This window comes from Thamnophis elegans, chromosome 2 (assembly GCF_009769535.1).
Source record: "Thamnophis elegans isolate rThaEle1 chromosome 2, rThaEle1.pri, whole genome shotgun sequence".
Taxonomy (NCBI): domain Eukaryota; kingdom Metazoa; phylum Chordata; class Lepidosauria; order Squamata; family Colubridae; genus Thamnophis; species Thamnophis elegans.
Genome location: NC_045542.1, coordinates 148791412 through 148809394, shown reverse-complemented (window position 1 = coordinate 148809394; position 17983 = coordinate 148791412). Strand labels below are relative to the sequence as shown.

The following is a 17983-nucleotide window of genomic DNA, read 5'->3' as shown; positions in this document are numbered from 1 at the left end:
TTGTTTTATTTTGGTTCCCGACATATACCTAGCTCCCACCCCATCTTAGAAATGTAGTCAAGCTCTTGATCCAATCCAACTAGCTTAGACTTCTGCCATTAAAGATACTCATATAGTTCAACACTTAGTTTCCACACATTCTTCTCACAAGCAGAGATGTAAAGCAAAGGTGATATTCAGCAGGTTCTGGAGAACCGGTAGTAGAAATTATGAGTAGTTTGGAGAACCAATAAATACCACCTCTTACTGGTCCCATCCCCATCTATTCTCTGCCTCCCTAGTCCCAGCTGATCAGGAGGAAATGGAGATTTTGCAGTAACCTTCCCCTGGAGTGGGTAGGGAATGGAGATTTTACAGTATCCTTCCACTGCCATGCCCAACAAGCCTTACCCAACAAGCCATGCCCACAGAACCAATAGTAAAACGTTTTTTTAATCCCAACACTGATTTAAGGTGATGGAGCTTCCATATAGTTCCCAGGAACTGCTAGTTCTGTTGTGTAAGAAGGTGCTATTTATTCATTCATCCTAAGAATTCGTTGGGAAGGTTGTTGAGAAGGTGGTGGCCTTCCAGCTTCAGCGTACCTTGGAGGAAGCTAGTTACCTTGACCCCTTCCAGTCCGTCTTCAGGCCCGGTTACAGCACAGAAACCGCTTTGGTCGCATTGACCGATGATCTCTGGAGAGCCAGAGATGGAGGCCATGCGTCCATCCTGGTTCTCCTTGACCTCTCAGCGGCTTTCGATACCATCGACCATGGTATCCTTCTGCGACGACTGCGGGAGGTGGGAGTGGGAGGCACTGTTTTGCAGTGGTTCTCCTCCTACCTCTCGGACAGGTCGCAGTCGGTGTTGGTGGGGGGTCAGAGATCGTCCCCGAGGCCCCTTACCTATGGGGTGCCGCAGGGCTCGGTCTTATCCCCCCTACTATTTAACATATACATGAAACCGCTGGGCGAGATCATTCGGAGGCACGGGATAAAATACCATCAATACGCGGACGACACACAGTTGTATCTGTCCGCCCCGTGCCAACTCAATGAAGCGGTGGACGTGATGAACCGGGGTCTTGAGGCCGTTAAGAACTGGATGAGGGCTAACAAACTGGTACTCAACCCAGACAAGACCGAGTGGCTGTTGTGTTTCCCTCCCAATAATTTGGCCAGCGTTCCATCACTCAGGCTGGGGGGTCAAAATCTACACCCCTCAGATAGGGTCCGCAACTTGGGAGTCCTCCTGGACCCACAGCTGACTTTTGACCATCATTTGTCAGCTGTGACCAGGGGGGCATTTGCCCAGGTTCGCCTGGTACGCCAGTTGCGGCCCTACCTGAATCGGGAGGCCCTCACAACAGTCACTCGAGCCCTTGTGATCTCTAGGCTGGAATACTGCAATGTGCTCTACATGGGGCTGCCCTTGAAGAGCATCCGGCGACTTCAGCTAGTCCAGAATGCGGCCGCACGAGTGTTCGTGGGCGCACCACGGTTCGCCCACATAACACCGATTCTCCGTGAGCTGCGCTGGCTACCTGTTGGTCTCCGGGTGCGCTTCAAGGTGCTACTTACCATTCATAAAGCCCTCCATGGTAGTGGATCTGACTATTTGAGAGACCGCCTTCTGCCGATTACCTCCCTTCGTCCCATCAGATCGCATAGAGTAGGCCTCCTCCGAATTCCATCCGCCAGTCAGTGCCGACTGGCGACTACGCGGAGGAGAGCCTTCTCAGTAGCAGCTCCGACGCTTTGGAACATTCTCCCCGTGGAGATTCGTACCCTCACCACCGTCCAGACCTTCCGCACAGCCCTCAAGATCTGGCTATCCCGTCAGGCCTGGGGATAAGACCCTAATCTCGCCCCACCCGAATGCTGAACGAATGTTGTGTTTTATTGTTTTATTTTATTATATTCCACACTTTCTTTTTGTGTTTTGTCTTGCACTCCCTTCCTACAAATTGTAAGCCGCCCTGAGTCCCCTCAGGGAAAAGGGCGGCCTATAAATGTCAAATAAATGAAAAAAAATGAAATGAATGATTCTGGTTTAAAACCAACAAGACTGATAGGCATCCGCTGTTAATTGAGATGAATCCCGCACAAAGATTCTGAAAGAGATTTACTTTTTCAAATTCAGTATGGAAAATACTGCACTCTGAATGCCTAGGTTTCAATATCTGAACCAGCCAAAGCATTTCCTATAGTGTATTTGGGCAACCATCTCTCTCCCCCCCCCCCCCACAAGATTGCTGTTTAACATTGGATGATGGCAGTGGTGGGATTCAAATAATTTAACAACCGGTTCTCTGCCCTAATGATTTCTTCCAACAACCAGTTCACCAAACTGCTTAGAAAGTTACCAACCGGTTCTCCCGAAGTGGTGCGAACTGGCTGAATCCCACCACTGGATGATGGATTCAGAATGTTTAAAACTGGGAGTGGCCAGAAGCTTAATGAGATCCAATGGCTGCAAGGTACATGGCTTTGGGGATGGATTGGCAAGTGAACTCTCAAAGTCAAGATAATTATTTGTGTCCTAGTCCTGTCCAGCACACACATTCTCAAATATAGGAGACAGATTGAAACATGATTTATTCCTTCTAATTTTTAAGTTTAGAAGTATTATTTGAAATGCAATTTATTACTGCAACATAAGGGTTCTTTGATTTAGAATTTAAAAATCTGGTAGGTGAGACTGGGGAAAACAGAAGGATTTTAAAAAAGGTCAAAGCACCCCAGACTGGATCCTGTAATGTTATCCTAGGATCCTACATCACACAGGAAGATAGAGAGAAACAGAAAAAGTGGAAGAGAGATTAAGGCAGGTGGCCTGAAGTTCTTCCAACAGGATGATCGTCTTTGTCCCTTAGTGTCATGGGTGGAGAAGAAGTTGTCCGTTCCACTTATAGATCAAGAACCATGCATGAATCTTCTCTCCAGCAAAATTGGCTTTTGGAAAAGTGAAGATTTCAGCATTCGTATCGCCATCAAAAAATGCCACAAGTCCTTCTAAATAATCCAAAGAAACTCGGATCCTTCTTGGGGAGTGGCACAATGTCAAATTTGTCCTGGGCTGAGTGATTGATTGATGCTGCCCGTTAATTCGCTGCACTCCCCAGTAACCCCCTCGAGGATCGAGGAGAATCAGCCCATTTCTGTTTGCAGATTCCCTAACAATTCCCACTCCCCACCACTCCCCTTCATCCACCACCTCAACCTCCCAGCAAAGCTTCCCAGAATTAAAGCCCTCGTGGCTTAGGACGCTGGCCATAACGTCGTATCTCAGAAGACTGCCGTGGACTTGCTGATTCATGCCTCTCCATCTCACGCTTTTCAAATCAGAGGATATGTAGAGCTGGGGATGAGCTGTGCTGGGATTCAGAGTCAGATTTGCTGTGTCGAAGAAAGAATGGAAAAATGTTCACCATCAGCTGTGGAATTTGCTATGCAGTTCTACAGTTCCGTACAGTTGTACAGAATTTGCTGATACAGTTCTACAGAGGAATTATTGAGTCTGTCATCTGCATAACTGTCTGGTTTGGTTCTGCAACCCAACAAGACAGACACAGACTTCAGAGGATAATTAGAACTGCAGAAAAAAACAATTACTGCCAACCTGCCTTCCATTGAGGACCTATACACTGCATGAGTCAAAAAGAGGGCTGAGAAAATATCTACAACTCCTCACATCCTGGACATAAATTGTTTCAACTCCTACCCTCGAAACAACACTATAGAGCACTGCACACCAGGACAACTAGACACAAGAACAGAACGCTATCACTCTGCTAAAGAAATAATCCCCTCAACACTATTCACTAAGTCTGCATTAGTATTAATCTTCTCATCATTCCTATCACCCATCTCCTCCCATTTGCTATTGCTATATGACTGTAACTTTGATGCTTGTATCCTTACAATGTAAATTGCTTGTCTCCTAGTATGATTTGATTGCTTATTTGTTCCCTATGACTATCATTAAGTGTTCTACCTTATGATTCGTGAAGAATGTATCTTTTCTTTTATATACACTGAGAGCATATGCACCAAAGACAAATTCCTTCTGTGTCCAATCACACTTGGCACAATAAAGAATTCCATTCTATTCTATTATAGCTCTTCAAATAATTTTTATAGTTATCCATTTGTTGTGCAAGAGTAGAGATCTACAGGTGGGATCTCTCCTCAATTTTGGGGGATTTTTTTCAACGAGATTACAAGGATGCTGATTTTAAATAAGTAATAAAATTGAAAACCATAAGAAATTTTGAAAGTGTTCAGTACAATAGAGCTCATATCCCAGGGATCTATGAAAATGATGGAACTGAAATTAAAATGGTTTATACAAAAATGCCTTGTCTTCTAGGCAATACCCAAGAAGAAGTTGCAAAGAAAATTCAACTGTGGTTGCCTTTAAAAAAAAGCATAAATGGTAACAGTTTAAAGCAGAAGCATTAGTAACTTGATTGTGCAAGAAAGCCCATTCGTTGCAAAATCTGGACTAAATTTATTTTGAAACAACGTCATATGTAGGGGGAAAACAGTTTTAAATGTCAATGAAGATTAAAACACAAAAAGATTGTGATTTTTGTGGTCTATCTGTCTATCTGCCTCAGAATCACAGAACTTTTTTTACACACAAAGATCTCCAAGTTAAAACGGAGTTCAAATGGAGTGTGGTAACTCTGCTTCTTGAAACGATTTACCTAGCCTGAGCCACAAAAAACAAAGTATGCCATCTAAAAGGCTGATTTGTGATGCCACTAAAACATATAGAAAAGATAATAGCATGCATGCATGCACACAACTATTTCCTTCAGGGCTGAATAACTGCAGAACGAAAAGCTTCTGATATTGGCACTCGAATGAGAATGGATGCCATTACATGAAACATGAAGCTCTGTATTTTGAAATGCAGTTAACATTTTTATGTCCAGCTTGCGATTTTATGGCTTAAAAGGTCACAGGAAATGGAAAGAGATTATCAGTGGTGGGATTCAAAAATGTTTATTACTGGTTCTGTGGGCATGGCTTGGTCGGTTTGGCTTGGCTTGGTGGGTGTGGCAGGGGAAGGATACTGTAAAATCTCCATTCCCTCCTCACTCCAGGGGAAGGTTACTGCAAAATCCCCATTTCCTCACAATCAGCTGGGACTCGGGACTCATGAACCGAGGTGGCGCAGTGGTTAGGGTGCAGTACTGCAGCCACTTCAGCTGACTGCTAGTTCTGCAGTTCGGCGGTTCAAATCTCACCGGCTCAGGGTTGACTCAGCCTTCCATCCTTCCGAGGTGGGTAAAATGAGGACCCAGACTGTGGGGGCAATATGCTGACTCTGTAAACCGCTTAGAGAGGGCTGAAAGCCCTATGAAGCGGTATATAAGTCTAACTGCTATTGCTATGAACAATTCATGCTGTTCCCATTTGGATGCTTTGGGCAACAACTGCAGTATCTCCTGTCTAGATTCAAGCTCTCACATTGGACAACTTCTATGCTTTTGCTCCCTCCCACTTTTATTTCTCTTCTAGAATTCCATTGGCCTTGCTTCCTCTCGGCCTTGCTTGGGACTCTTAACCTATCAGAATCCTGTAAAAACTATTGTTCTTGACTCTATAACTTAATGACTTCTGAGGAGACATCTCGGATGGATTCTCACACCTGTCTTTTATGAGTTCTGAACGTTTTAAAAACCATAATTCATATCAATATTTTGACAGAGCTGATGTTTATTGATGGAAAGAACCAGGATTACCTGTTATGTGGCCTTCAGCTGATCCACAAGGAATACATTTCTGTAGACAACTTTGGATCCCTCTCCTTGCCTTCAGCCCCTCACTAGGAGCCTGCGAACCTTAGAGAATAGCTTGACATTAGAATACAGTTGTTGTCATCGTTATTTTCTCTCTTTTTTTCTTATAAAGACATTTATTAATATATGCCATCTTTTGGAGAAGGTCTGTTATAAGCTGGGTTCTATAAACTGGCTTAACAAAATCAGAAATGAGGAGGCAATAAGCTGCCTGGGAAAGCCAAGGGAGATCATCAAAACCATTAAAAAGGGAAAGTTAGAATATTTTGGACATGTGATGCTACACCCGGAAAAATACACCACCCTTCACTTAATCCTCCTGGAAAGATGGAAGGCAAATGAGGTCCAGGCAGAAGAAGGACATCATGGCTTCAAAATCTAAGGGACTGGTTTGGACAAAACTCAGCAGCACTTTTTCATGGGGCTGTTGATAAAAATAGGATCGCGAACATGATCACCAACGTTCGATGAGGGATAAAGGAGGAGGAGGAGGAGGGGGAGGCAGCTTTGGCTAAAAAAAGCTAAGGACTAGCTACTTAGTTCTTACCCCTTGTTTGGCTCTTTGGAGACTCTGTAGGGATATATGTGGCCTTGTTTCTTCTGTGATTTGCAAACCACTCTGGGCAATTTTATACTTGGAGGGGAGAAGCAGTGTATGAATCTGAACCAGAGGTGGTATTCAGCCAGTTCTGGCAGGTTCTGGAGAACCGTAGCGGAAATTTTGAGTAGTTCAGAGAACCGCCAAATAGGCTGGCCCCGCCCCCACTGCCTCCCTGCCTCTCAGCCTCCCAGCGGATCTTCTTTTGTTTCTCTGGACAGGAGAACGGAGCTGGAAAGCAGGTTAGTGGGGCAGAGAGGGAATGGGGATTTTGTATCCTTTCCCCTGCCACACCCACAAAGCCACAGCACACCCACAGAACCAGTAGTAAAAAAAAATTGAATTCCACCACTGATCTGAACGATAAATAATTTGATTTGGCTTTTTAAGGAAGTGATAGATGGAGTTGGTCACCCAGTCCTACCAAGGGCTTGCCAAAATTTGCCCCATTGATTCTGAAGGGAGAGAGGGAGATTAGAAAGTGAGTTCCCACAGGCTGAGCAAGCTTGTTTAAGACCTGTACTGTCCTAGTCTTCCTTTAAATTCAGAGTGTTGAGTTTTTCTTGGGCTAAAAGTTTTACTCAGACTTTGAATGGCATGCTGGGCCCTACAGGAAGATCACAGTACAGCCAGGACCAAGAATTAACTGAATTTAATGTTGCTATTCCTTTCAAAACAGCCTTACTTAATTCAGCTACTTTCCAGTCATTGCTTTAATTCTTTCTCCCTTTTCATTACATTAATGGGCCAGTTTATATTTTTTAGCTTTATTGATTTTTAATCCTGCTTTTGTTACTTTATAAATAAGGCAGTGAACCTGTCGAATGCCCATTCCTCTTTTTTTATTTTGTCTCCTGCTCTTTTTATATCATTTTTAATGGTTGTCAGCAGAATCATGTTTTTGAGATCGGTGGCCATATCGACTGATGAATGGATTGATTGAATGATTGCTTGATAAATGAATGAATACAATTAAAAAGTACTATTATATAATAATAGCAATAGCACTTGGACTTATTTACTGCTCCGTAGAGCTTTACAGCACTCTCTTCGCAGATACCATGTCAGCATATTGCCCCCAACAATCTGGGGGCATTTTACCTCATTTTATCGATATTAGAAGGATGGAAGGCTGAGTCAGCCTTGAGTTGGTCAAGGTCGAACGCTAGTCTGTGGGCAGAGTTTGCCTGCAGTACTGCATTCTAACTTCTGAGCCACCAGACTGTGGTGACAGGCAAGATGGACAGGACTATGAGATTGAAGCTCTGCCACTTTTTATGTGGATTGCATACATGTTCCATGTTAAAAACAAAAGATGGGCCTTTGCAGTAACCCACTTGAATTTTTTGGTTTTCCTGTGAAGCTTCATGGTGATCTCTGTAATCTGGACTCCACACTCTACTTGTCAACTGTCCCAACTTGGTCAGTTAGAAAAGAAAGGCTCTCGGGCCCATGGTTAGCCAAAGGTGTACTTTACTAAAGCCAAGTGGTTACAGAAGAAGCAAAGCTGGCTCTGAAGTTTTCACACCAAAAGCATATGGTTAATTTTCTCTTGCTTCCATCCACCACCACTCCTGGTTATCAAAGTGTGTCCAATTAGGTGCTAACAAATTGTTTGGTGAAACAGTCCCTGTCTTCACAGGCTGGGTGTTTCTGCATTTCTTTGCTTGACCTTGGAATGTCCAGCGATTTTCACAGGAGGGTGCAATGCTTAGTTTCAATTCCTCCTGCTAACTTTCCCTCTTATTCTACCTACTTGTCCCTACCCTTGTTGCTATAGCAGGCTGACAGCAAGCAATGCATAGCATAGCATAGCTGAATGGCAGCCCTGACACTGCTCCTCTGCAGCCAATGGAAAATATTGTGAGGGGAAAAGGAAAGACTAAAATATTTATAACCTCTGCTCCCCAGATTTCCAGCTGTTAAAATGAGGAACAAACACAGTGTTCTCTTCAACTTTGATTTGTTCCCAAAATGGAACAAAAGAATTTCCCAATGAGTGAACAAATAGAGTAGAATAATAACAGAGTTTGAAGGGACCTTGGAGGTCTTCTAATCTAACCCCCTGCTAAGGCATTTCAGACAAATGGTTATCCTAAACTTCCAGTGTTGGAGCACCCACAACTTCTGGAGACAAGTTGTTCCACTGATTAATTGTTCCATCAGGAAATTTCTTTTTAGCTCTAATTTTTACCTTCTCTCCTTGATTAGTTTCCACCAATCGCTTCTTGTCCTGCCTTCATGTACTTTGGAAAATAGCTTGATTCCCTCTTCTTTGTGGCAACCGCCAAGATATCAAAACACTGTTATCATGTCACCCCTAGTCCTTCTTTCATTAAACTGCTAGACATACACAATTACCATTTTCTTCTCTATTTTAACTTGTGTTCCTAATCTGTTTTTTCCTGACTGTTTTTGATACTTTGTGTAAAGACATGATGCAAAAAATGAGTTAAATAGTTCTGCTTTCTCCCTGTTGTTTGTCACCTTCTTGCCAATTTCTCTCACCAATGGACCAATCATTTCCTTGACTTTTTTCTTGTTTTTAACATGAAGAAGAAAAAGAAGCTCTTTTTTTTTTTTTTTGATGGGCTGGCTTTTAAAGCAAGTTCATGGCACACACTTGAATGTAAATCAGGAAGATAGTAATTGTGGGGGTCTGTCTGGCAAGAACAAAGAATGCTTATCAACAGGAAATATGCATGTGTAAAGCTTGTAGCAATTATGGGTAGTTAGAAAGCTGATAAAAGTAACAAGAGTTAGACAACTTACAGACCTCAGCCAAAAGTTAGCAATGGAGATGGCCTGCAGCAAGTGAAATGTGTACTAGATCACTCCTGGGTCATTCATTAGCCAAGGCTTAGGAATGGGACAGCTATAGACCAATAGAACAAATTGTAGAATTATTGCTAAAACGTTTACTAGGTGATATTTCCTATTATTTCACCTTGTCCCGCCTTCTCCTTTAGTGAAAATGTATAAAACGTTCTAAATCCTTTGTTCTTGGTTCTTGGCCTTTTGACCAGGAATCCTTTTCCTTGGAGTATTCCAATAAAAAGCAATCAGAAAACCTGCATCTCATGTCTGGCGTCCATCATTGGCTTTGGCACCAGGCTCAGACCCAAATTGGGGACAACACCTTAGTTCAGTTATGGTGAACCTTTTCGGCACTGAGTGTCCAAACCAGAACATGTGTGCATGTGCATGTATGTGTATACATGCTGGAGTGCCGGAAACCTGAAGACCAGGTGGCTGGTGCATGCATGCATGTTTTTTGGATGTTTTGGGACATTTTTCAGTCATTTTGGGGCCATTTTCAGGACATTTTTCAGGCTGAAAAACAACCTGTAAAACAGTCTGGAAAATGGCTTGCTTTTTACCATTTTTGATCATTTTTCAGGCAGTTTTCAGGCCATTTTCCAGTGCTTCGATGCCTGCAAAGTCCAGCTGGCCAGTGCGCATGTGTGCACCAGAAACCAGAAGAATAGTTGGCCACGGCACGTGTGGCCCACAGAAAGGGCTCAGCGTGCCACCTCTGGCACATGTGCCATAGGTTCGGCATCATGGCCTTAGTTCATTTTGAGCCTTAGCTTTTCTCACTTCCTCTTTACAGGCTCAGGCTATTTGCTGATATTCTGCCCTAGTTATGTGCCCTCTTCCCACTTTTTATACTTGACCTTTTTGTCTTTCAATGTATCAGAGAGTTCTTTATGTAGCCATGCTGGTTTCGTTTGAGAACTGTTGTTTTTCTTCTTCACTGGTATTGTGCTAGACTGGCCTTTTATGATCTTGCTTTTTAAAAATTTCCCAAGCTTCTAGAGTTGTTTTCACCTTTGAGGATTCTCATCCATGGAATCGTTCCCAAGCTCTCTGTAAGTTTATTGAAATTAGTTCTCTTAAAGTCCAAGAGTCTAGTTTGACTTTGTTCTATTGCTTGTGCTTGCATAATGCTGAATTCCAATATTGTGTGATCACTTCCCCCAAGGTTCCTGTAGAATCAACACCTTCTATCATTTATGTTAGTGAGAATTAAGTCCAATATGGCTGCTCCTCTAGGAGGCTCTTCCTCCTTTTTGGGAAACAAAGTTGGCTGCTAGGTTTGTCAGGAACCAGTTTGATCTCCACTTGTGCAGAGTTTGTCTCTTAGTTGATATCAGGATAGTTAAAGTCCCCCATTACTATGGTGATGTTCTTCCTACATACCTTAGTTAATGACTACAAAATTTTCATCTATTTCTTCTGTTTGGCTGGGTGGCCTATAGTATATACCTATGGCAATGTCATTCTCCCCCCCCCCCTTTTATATTGGCCCAAATCATACAAGGCAGTTTTCATCATTGTTGTGCTCTATCTCTGTAGAGATATAGTTATTTCTTATATATAGTGCAACTCCATCTCCTCTTTTATTTGATCTATTTCTTTTAAATAATTTAAATCCTTCTAGCTGTATGTTCCATTTGTGGGTTCCATCCCATCAAGTTTCCCTAATGGCAACAATATCATATCTACCCTCATTTGCTTGAATTTCTAATCCACCCTGTTTATTCCTCATACTCTGTGCATTGGTGTATAGACATTTGAGTCCTTTTTGATTGACATAACCTGTGTTGTGCCTGACTTCCCCTACTTCCTTACTTCCTATTTGATTAGTGCACACATGGTATGGCACTCACTATTAAATGCTTGATTTTACTTGACAGCATAATCATCACAGCCAGCTTGATCTGCCATCTTAGTATCCCCATTAAGGTTAGCATGGGTACTATATCTGTTATTCAGGGACACAACGAACGTTTTGTCTTTGTGGTTCATGGTTCTCACCCCGCCAGATCCCACAGTCATCCATACAGCCCTTCTCCTGCAGGGTCTTTGTGGTAGAGGGGGATGATAGTGGTGCAGCTCAATAGAACTGAATGGCTGAGCTGGATACCTAATTTCTGCCTCAAGAGCACAGACTAGAGACTCTAAGTAAGCAATCTGTCCATGTAGACTAGCAATTTGTTTACAAATAGGACAGTGTCGAAATTTGAAAAGAGTCCCATGGAAGACAGCTGCAAAACAAGTATTGCACTGAACTAAGCCAGACATTCTAAAATAAAATAGGTAAAAGTAAAGGGTTAGGATCGTTCCCAACTCTAGGGGGAGGTGCTCATCTCCGTTTCATAGCCAAAGAACCAGTGCTGTCCGAAGATGTCTCCGTGATCATGTGGCTGGCATGGCTAAACACTGAAGGCACACAGAAAACTGTTACCTTCCCACCAAAGTTGGTTTCTATTTTTCTACTTGCATTTTTTACGTGCTTTCGAACTGCTAGGTTGGCAGAAGTTGGGACATGTAACGGGAGCTCACTCTGTTACGCGGCACTAGAGATTCGAACTGCCGACATTTCTGATCGACAAGCTCAGAGTCTTAGCCACTGAACCACCACATCTCTTAAAATAGAATCTATAAATAAAATAGAATCTATAAATAAAATAAAATCTATAAATAAAATAGAACCTATAAATAAAATAGAATCTATAAATAAAATAGAACCTATAAATAAAATAGAATTGCAAGGAAATATTGATTTCCCTGCAACCAAGTGTTGGAGAGAAGTTGGGAAGACAGAGGAGGAAAATAATTAATGGACATATTGATATATTAAATAGAGAGGAAAAAATGAGGTTAGTAGGAGAAGCTAGTGTTCATGCATAGGTCTTCAATCCTACTTTTCATGCTAAAGACATTTCATGTTTCAAAGATTATGTTTTCTTGTCATTAGAACTAGAATTGTGTAATCTTCAAGTCAATTTCGAAATCAACAGGCTTATTCTTAGAAATGTGACAGTGGGAGTAAATTTTAAAGGGGGAAGGACTGCTGCTTTCAGATCAATCTTGACTTCTGGCAACTGCATGAATGAGCTGTTGCGATTGCACAACAGGATCGAGTCTAGTGGTTATTAGTCAGGGGTTGGATGCTGATTTTAGGGCCAGTTTTTATTTTTAGATTACAGGATGAAACCAGATCATTACCTGAAAACACCATAACGATCACCGTGCACTTCAGAGCAATGCTTGCTATCAGCAATATCAAAAAAACATTCCTGGGCCAGAGGTAAGATGGAGCATCTGTGGAGCATTGGGAAATAAATGCAGTAAAAACAAATCAATAATATTGGAAAACGTCAGAGTTGTTATGAAACACCTGGAAGTTCATTGTAGCAGATGGATTGCCTGCACAATATTGACAGATATAGGAGGGACACCTGTAGTGTATATGGGATGATGTAAAAAAAAATCTAGAGATTGTTGTGGCCCGCCAGCGACCAGCAGAGCTGGCAGCAGATTCGGACAGTGAGGAGGTTGGGGAGGAATGTGGGCCAGTCCTGGAGTCTGGGGAAAGGCTCTGATGAGGGCTCTTTGTCGGAGGCAGAGTGGGGACCAGAGCCATAAGCCAGTTATCAGCTTCCTTCAGAGTCAGTCATCAGGGAGGCAGACTAACAGCTGGAGCCTGTTCCCAGTGTGCGCATGTATAGAGTTGCCAGACGAAGGGAACAGCTAAAGAACAGGGGTCGACCTGGGAATAAGGCCACATGTGAATAATGAATGGCCCCTCCCAGAGGAAATAAAAGAGGAGCAAAAGGGGAGTGGAGTTTGCAGGAGACAATTAGTTCGCTTCATTGGTTCATGACTCTCTGAGACTCCTCACCAAGTTTTGCAGAGATCGGCCTGTCAGTTCTGCAAACCAGATAAGGTCTGTGAGTGTAAATCCTCCCTTGAAAGACTTTGCTGGATGTGAATGAGCAGAATTCACAGTCAATTAATAAAAGGGGTCTTTGTAGGGACAAGGAGTTTGCTTCATGCTCTTGGGAAGCCTCAGTCAGAGCAAAGGTATATAGGAAGCCACAGAGATGACCCTGCAGAAGCCATCCAGAAACCATTAGAATAACAGCAGAGATGGAAGCAGCATGTGTTAAGTGAAGCTTGGTGGAAAAATACAGGTAGTCCTCGACTTACGATCACAATTGAGCTGAAAAGTTTTGTTTGCTAAGTGAGACATTTGTTAAGTGAACTTTGCCCCCATTTTACAACCATTCTTGCCACCGTTGTTAAATTAATCCCTGCTGTTTTAAAGTTAGTAACACAGCTATTAAGTGAATCTGGCTTTCCCATTGACTTTGCTTGTCAGAAGGTCGCAGAAGTGTGATCACATGACTTTGGGGACACAGCAACGGTCATAAATGTGAGTCAGTTGACAAGCATCTGAATTTTGATCACGTGACCCGTGGGGATGCTTCATCGGTCATAAGTGAGAAGAATGGTCATAAGTCACTTTTTTCCATGCCGTTGTAACTTCAAATGGTTACTAAATGAACTGTTGTAAGTCGAGGACCTGTATTAGACCCCCCCCCCCAAAAGCATACTGCCTCCCCTTTCTAATTCCTGCGGGTAGGAGATGAAAGCAAGCTTGTGAAATTATTACTATATTTACATTAAATATACAGGTAGTCCTAACTTAAGACCCCAATTGGGACCAGAACTTCCATTGCTAAGCAAGGCGGTTGTTAAATGAGTCATGTCATGTTTATGACCTTTTTTTTGTTTCAGTTAAGCAAATTCCTGCCGTTCTTAAATGAATCACACGATTGATTGGTGAATCTGACTTCCACCCTTGACTTCGCTTATCAGAAACCAGCTGAGAAGGCCTCAAGTGATGATCAGGTGACCCTGCAACTGTCATAAATATATTCGGATTCCAAAACACCTGAATTTTGATCATGTGGACCTTGAGGATGTTACGAAGGTTGTCGGGGTGAGGACTGGCCATAAATCATTTTTCTTTGCAGTGGCCACTAAATAAATGGTTGTAAGTCAAGGCTAAATTTGTAAGTCTACCAGAGGTGGGTTCCTACCAGTTCACGCCTATTCGGTAGAACCGGTTCATCAAATCTACCGAACCGGTTAGAAGAGGTTCCACCAGTGGACCCGGAAAGCAGGCCACACCTACAGAAGAGGTTCCAAAATTTTTTGAAACCCACCACTGGTCCTTGGATATGATTATTCTACACTATCATGCTCATATTTATAAAACTCAGTGCCTCTGTGAAAGGTAAGGATGACTACTGCGTTTGTGGTGCAATCAGAACATTGCGTGTGTTGAACTTGTTTTAACGCAAACCAAAGATGCCTTTTAAAAAACAAGTTGACATCATATTCTTATGCATGCCAGTGCTGTGTGTGAGGTAATTTAAGGGGGTCCTGACAAGTGTCGTTGGCATCTTCATATCCGGTCACATGGGCAGCAAGCCACTCCCTCAAAGGAGGCCACACCCACAGAGTAGGTTCGAACAATTTTTGAAACCCACCACTGAAGTCTACCTCATAGTTCTAATATTCCTGATGGGAATTCCTTTATAGAGCTGAAAAGATGGCAGTTGGGGCAATATAACTGAAGCCCTATCGTGCAACAGACGCAAAAACAAAGTGTTGAGGCTTCAGCTATGCCAACCATCTTGACTTTTTTACACACACATACACACACACACACACACACGCACACACACACACCAGAGGTGATATTCTGCTGGTTCGCCCCAGTTTGGGCAGGAGGCTCCGCCCACCTGCTCAGACATCATCACGGACACTCTGCACATGCGCAGAATAGCAATAGCAATAGCAATAGCAGTTAGACTTATATAGCAATAGCAATAGTTAGACTTATATACTGCTTCATAGGGCTTTCAGCCCTCTCTAAGCGGTTTACAGAGTGAGCATATTGCCCCCAACAACAATCTGGGTCCTCATTTTACCCACCTCGGAAGGATGGAAGGCTGAGTCAACCTTGAGCCTGGTGGGATTTGAACAGCCGAACTGCTGAACTGCAGTCAGCTGAAGTAGCCTGCAGTGCTGCATTTAACCACTGCGCCACCTCGGCTCGATTTCACCCACCTCGGAAGGATGGAAGGCTGAGTCAACCTTGAGCCGGTGAGATTAGAACCGCTGAACTGCAGATAACAGTCAGCTGAAGTGGCCTGCAGTACTGCATCCTAACCACCTCGGCTCACTTCGCTCGCACCCATGTGCTCCCAGTTCCGAACCAGTAACAAAAGTAAGAGGATTTCATCATCATCATCACACACACACACACACACACACACACACACACACACACGATAAACCTGCGCTCCAGCCTTGTGTATCAGCAAGCCAATGTCAGCTTTTAATATAAATGTTCTCCGGCTGAAGCTAAACACCAAATGCCAAGCACAGCTAAACTTTTCAGAAACAAAACTGCTGTGCAAAAGAAGGCAGCCTCAAGGACTGATATAGCTCAAAGCGCGATTCTAAATTCAAAGAACTGTTCTCATCTTGAAACCACATAAACCTCATCTTATTGCTAAGACCAGCCCACATCAAATTTAAGTGTTTTTTCAATGAACTTTAAAAGAAAACAAAAAAGAGACAGCTATAATTTTTTTTTGTCCCTGTTTGAGACTGAAATTAGACAGCAGAGGTGCACAGTTCAAAGCCTCTGGCCTATAGGCAGTCCTCCTCTCTGTTTTTTGGCCCTGCAGATCCTTTGTCCCTGAACAAATTAGCTGCTGAAATTTGGTTGCAAAATAGCAATTTAAATTTTATTCCTTTCCAAAAAAAAACAAAAAAACCCCACCCCTGTCTTTCTTTAGGCTTTATGTTAATATCAAAATATTTTTTCAAGAATAGCTTCATGGTTCAAAAAAATAAAAGAAAAGAAAGGCAATTAGAATATGAATTCAATACCTTTGGGCTGAGTTGATATTAGTGTGGGGTGAACTCCTGGTTTTGTCAGATGGTGCGGTTGAGGATTCATGTTGACTAACTCTCTGCTTAAAGAAGCCCTTTGAAATAAAAATTGAAAATGAAAGAACCGCAAACAAAAAGACCAAAAGTGGGGGGGGGAGGAAGCTAATTTATGCAACCACTTTGTTTTCCGCCTTCTGCCAATTACATCCCTGCGACCGATAAGATCCCATAGATTAGGCCTCCTCCGTATTCCATCGGCCAGCCAATGTCGGCTGGCAACTACAAGGAGGAGGGCCTTCTCAGCAGTAGCCCCGACCCTTTGGAACGAGCTCCCCGTGGAGATTCGTACCCTCTCCACCGTCCAAGCCTTCCGCATAGCCTTGAAGAACTGGCTCGCCCGTCAGGCCTGGGGATAGGATAGTTACCCCTCCCGAATGATGAATGTATGTTGCTTGCTATCTTATTACATGTTTGTCCTAATGTCTGTATTCCCCCTTCCCAGTTTTTGTGTGAGCCGCCCTGAGTCCCCTCAGGGAAAAGGGCGGCCTACAAATTCTAATAAAATTCTAAATTCTAAAAAATTCCTTAGCAGCCTCTATCAGTTTTGTCGATAAAGTAGAAGCTGGATTTTTGAATGCTTTCTCCCGGATTAAACTGCTATCCAACTATTTTGGAGGCTTTTTAAAAAAACTTTAAAATCTTCGGCAGGTGATAACTTCCAGGCTACTCCTATTTATTCCAACCTATTAAAACTACTACTATTTATTCAAAAAATAATATCAACCAATGGAACAGCTTGCCTTTGGAAGTTGTAGGGGCTTCATCACTTGAGACTTTCAAGAAGAGATTGGACTGCCATTTGTCAGAAATGGTGTAGGGTCCCCTGCTTGAGCGGGGGATTGGACTAGATGACCTATAAGATCCCTTCCAACTCTGTTAATCTGTTAAACCCATTTATTGAAATAATAAATATTTCTTTTTCTCTCCTTGGGGTTCATATTAAGTCATTTATTACATCGGTGCACTCAAACCGGAACTTGTCATTTCTATAATCCAAAAATGGGTCCAGCCCCATTTAGAATGGAGTGCATGATGTGTTGTATTTTATATCTATCTTTCTTCCCTATATCTTATTTTTTTTTCTTTTTTGATTATTTTTGTACTGTAAGCCACCTGGAGTCCTACGGGATTGGGTGGCATATAAATGTTATTAAACATATAAACTTATAATAAATTTTATAAAACTATTCCTTTCTTCTTTTCATCATTAGGTGCTCTTTGGTGTTCAGATGAGGTCGCAATACAATTACGTAACACTTGGGAAGGAAGATGCAACCCACTAGCCCAGCGCTGGAAGTCAAGATGGAGAAAACCTGCACAGCTACCATGTATTTGCCCCTGGTGCTCAAGTAACTTGGCACAAAGGAGACCCAAACACTGCAAAAGACCAGCATACTGAAGGTGATCAGCTTGGCTTCATTGAAACCTCCTGGCAACTCTCTGGCTAGGAAAGCCACGGTGAAACAGATGGCCGCCAGAATGCCCATGTAACCAAGAGCGCTGTAAAACATGGCGACAGACCCTTCGTTGCATTGCAGTACCAGCTGTCCAATCTGAGAATCAGAGTCAAGTTCTGGGAAGGGAGGAGAAATTCCAATCCAAGTCATGCAGATGCCACACTGGATTATGGACCCAGAGAGTACCACAGCCATTGCCAAATTCTTCCCCAGCCATTTGTTCATCTTGCTTCCTGGTTTTGTAGCCATGAATGCCAGCACCACAGTCAGAGTTTTGGCCAGCACAGCGGAGACAGCAATCGAAAAGAT

The 17983-nt window shown here is 42.8% G+C and overlaps 1 protein-coding gene across 2 annotated transcripts; it reads right to left on the bottom strand.

Moving 5' to 3' along the window:
• Window positions 1–2482: 2482 nt before the first annotated feature.
• On the bottom strand, window positions 2483–16241 carry LOC116504970 (butyrophilin subfamily 1 member A1-like). 2 transcript variants are annotated; one of them, XM_032212230.1, is made up of 4 exons: window positions 16155–16241; window positions 12408–12503; window positions 5738–5836; window positions 2483–3380 (listed from the first exon to the last, which is right to left on the bottom strand). In XM_032212230.1, exons 1-4 carry the CDS (start codon window positions 16222–16224, stop codon window positions 2860–2862), a joined length of 786 nt encoding a protein of 261 aa, XP_032068121.1. In that variant the 5' UTR covers window positions 16225–16241; the 3' UTR covers window positions 2483–2859. The 2 variants fall into 2 exon arrangements, with proteins under 2 accessions (XP_032068121.1, XP_032068122.1); XM_032212231.1 differs by lacking the exon at window positions 5738–5836.
• Window positions 16242–17983: the final 1742 nt, after the last annotated feature.

Coding starts and splice junctions, on each gene's coding strand:
- LOC116504970 (XM_032212230.1), bottom strand. CDS start 16,224: ATGAATCCTCAACCGCACCATCTGACAAAACCAGGAGTTCACCCCACA. Junction 5,837..12,407: donor GATCGTTATGGTGTTTTCAG/GTAATGATCTGG, acceptor CTATTCTCTAAG/GTTCGCAGGCTCCTAGTGAG. Junction 3,381..5,737: donor AGCTGAAGGCCACATAACAG/GTAATCCTGGTT, acceptor TCTTCGACACAG/CAAATCTGACTCTGAATCCC.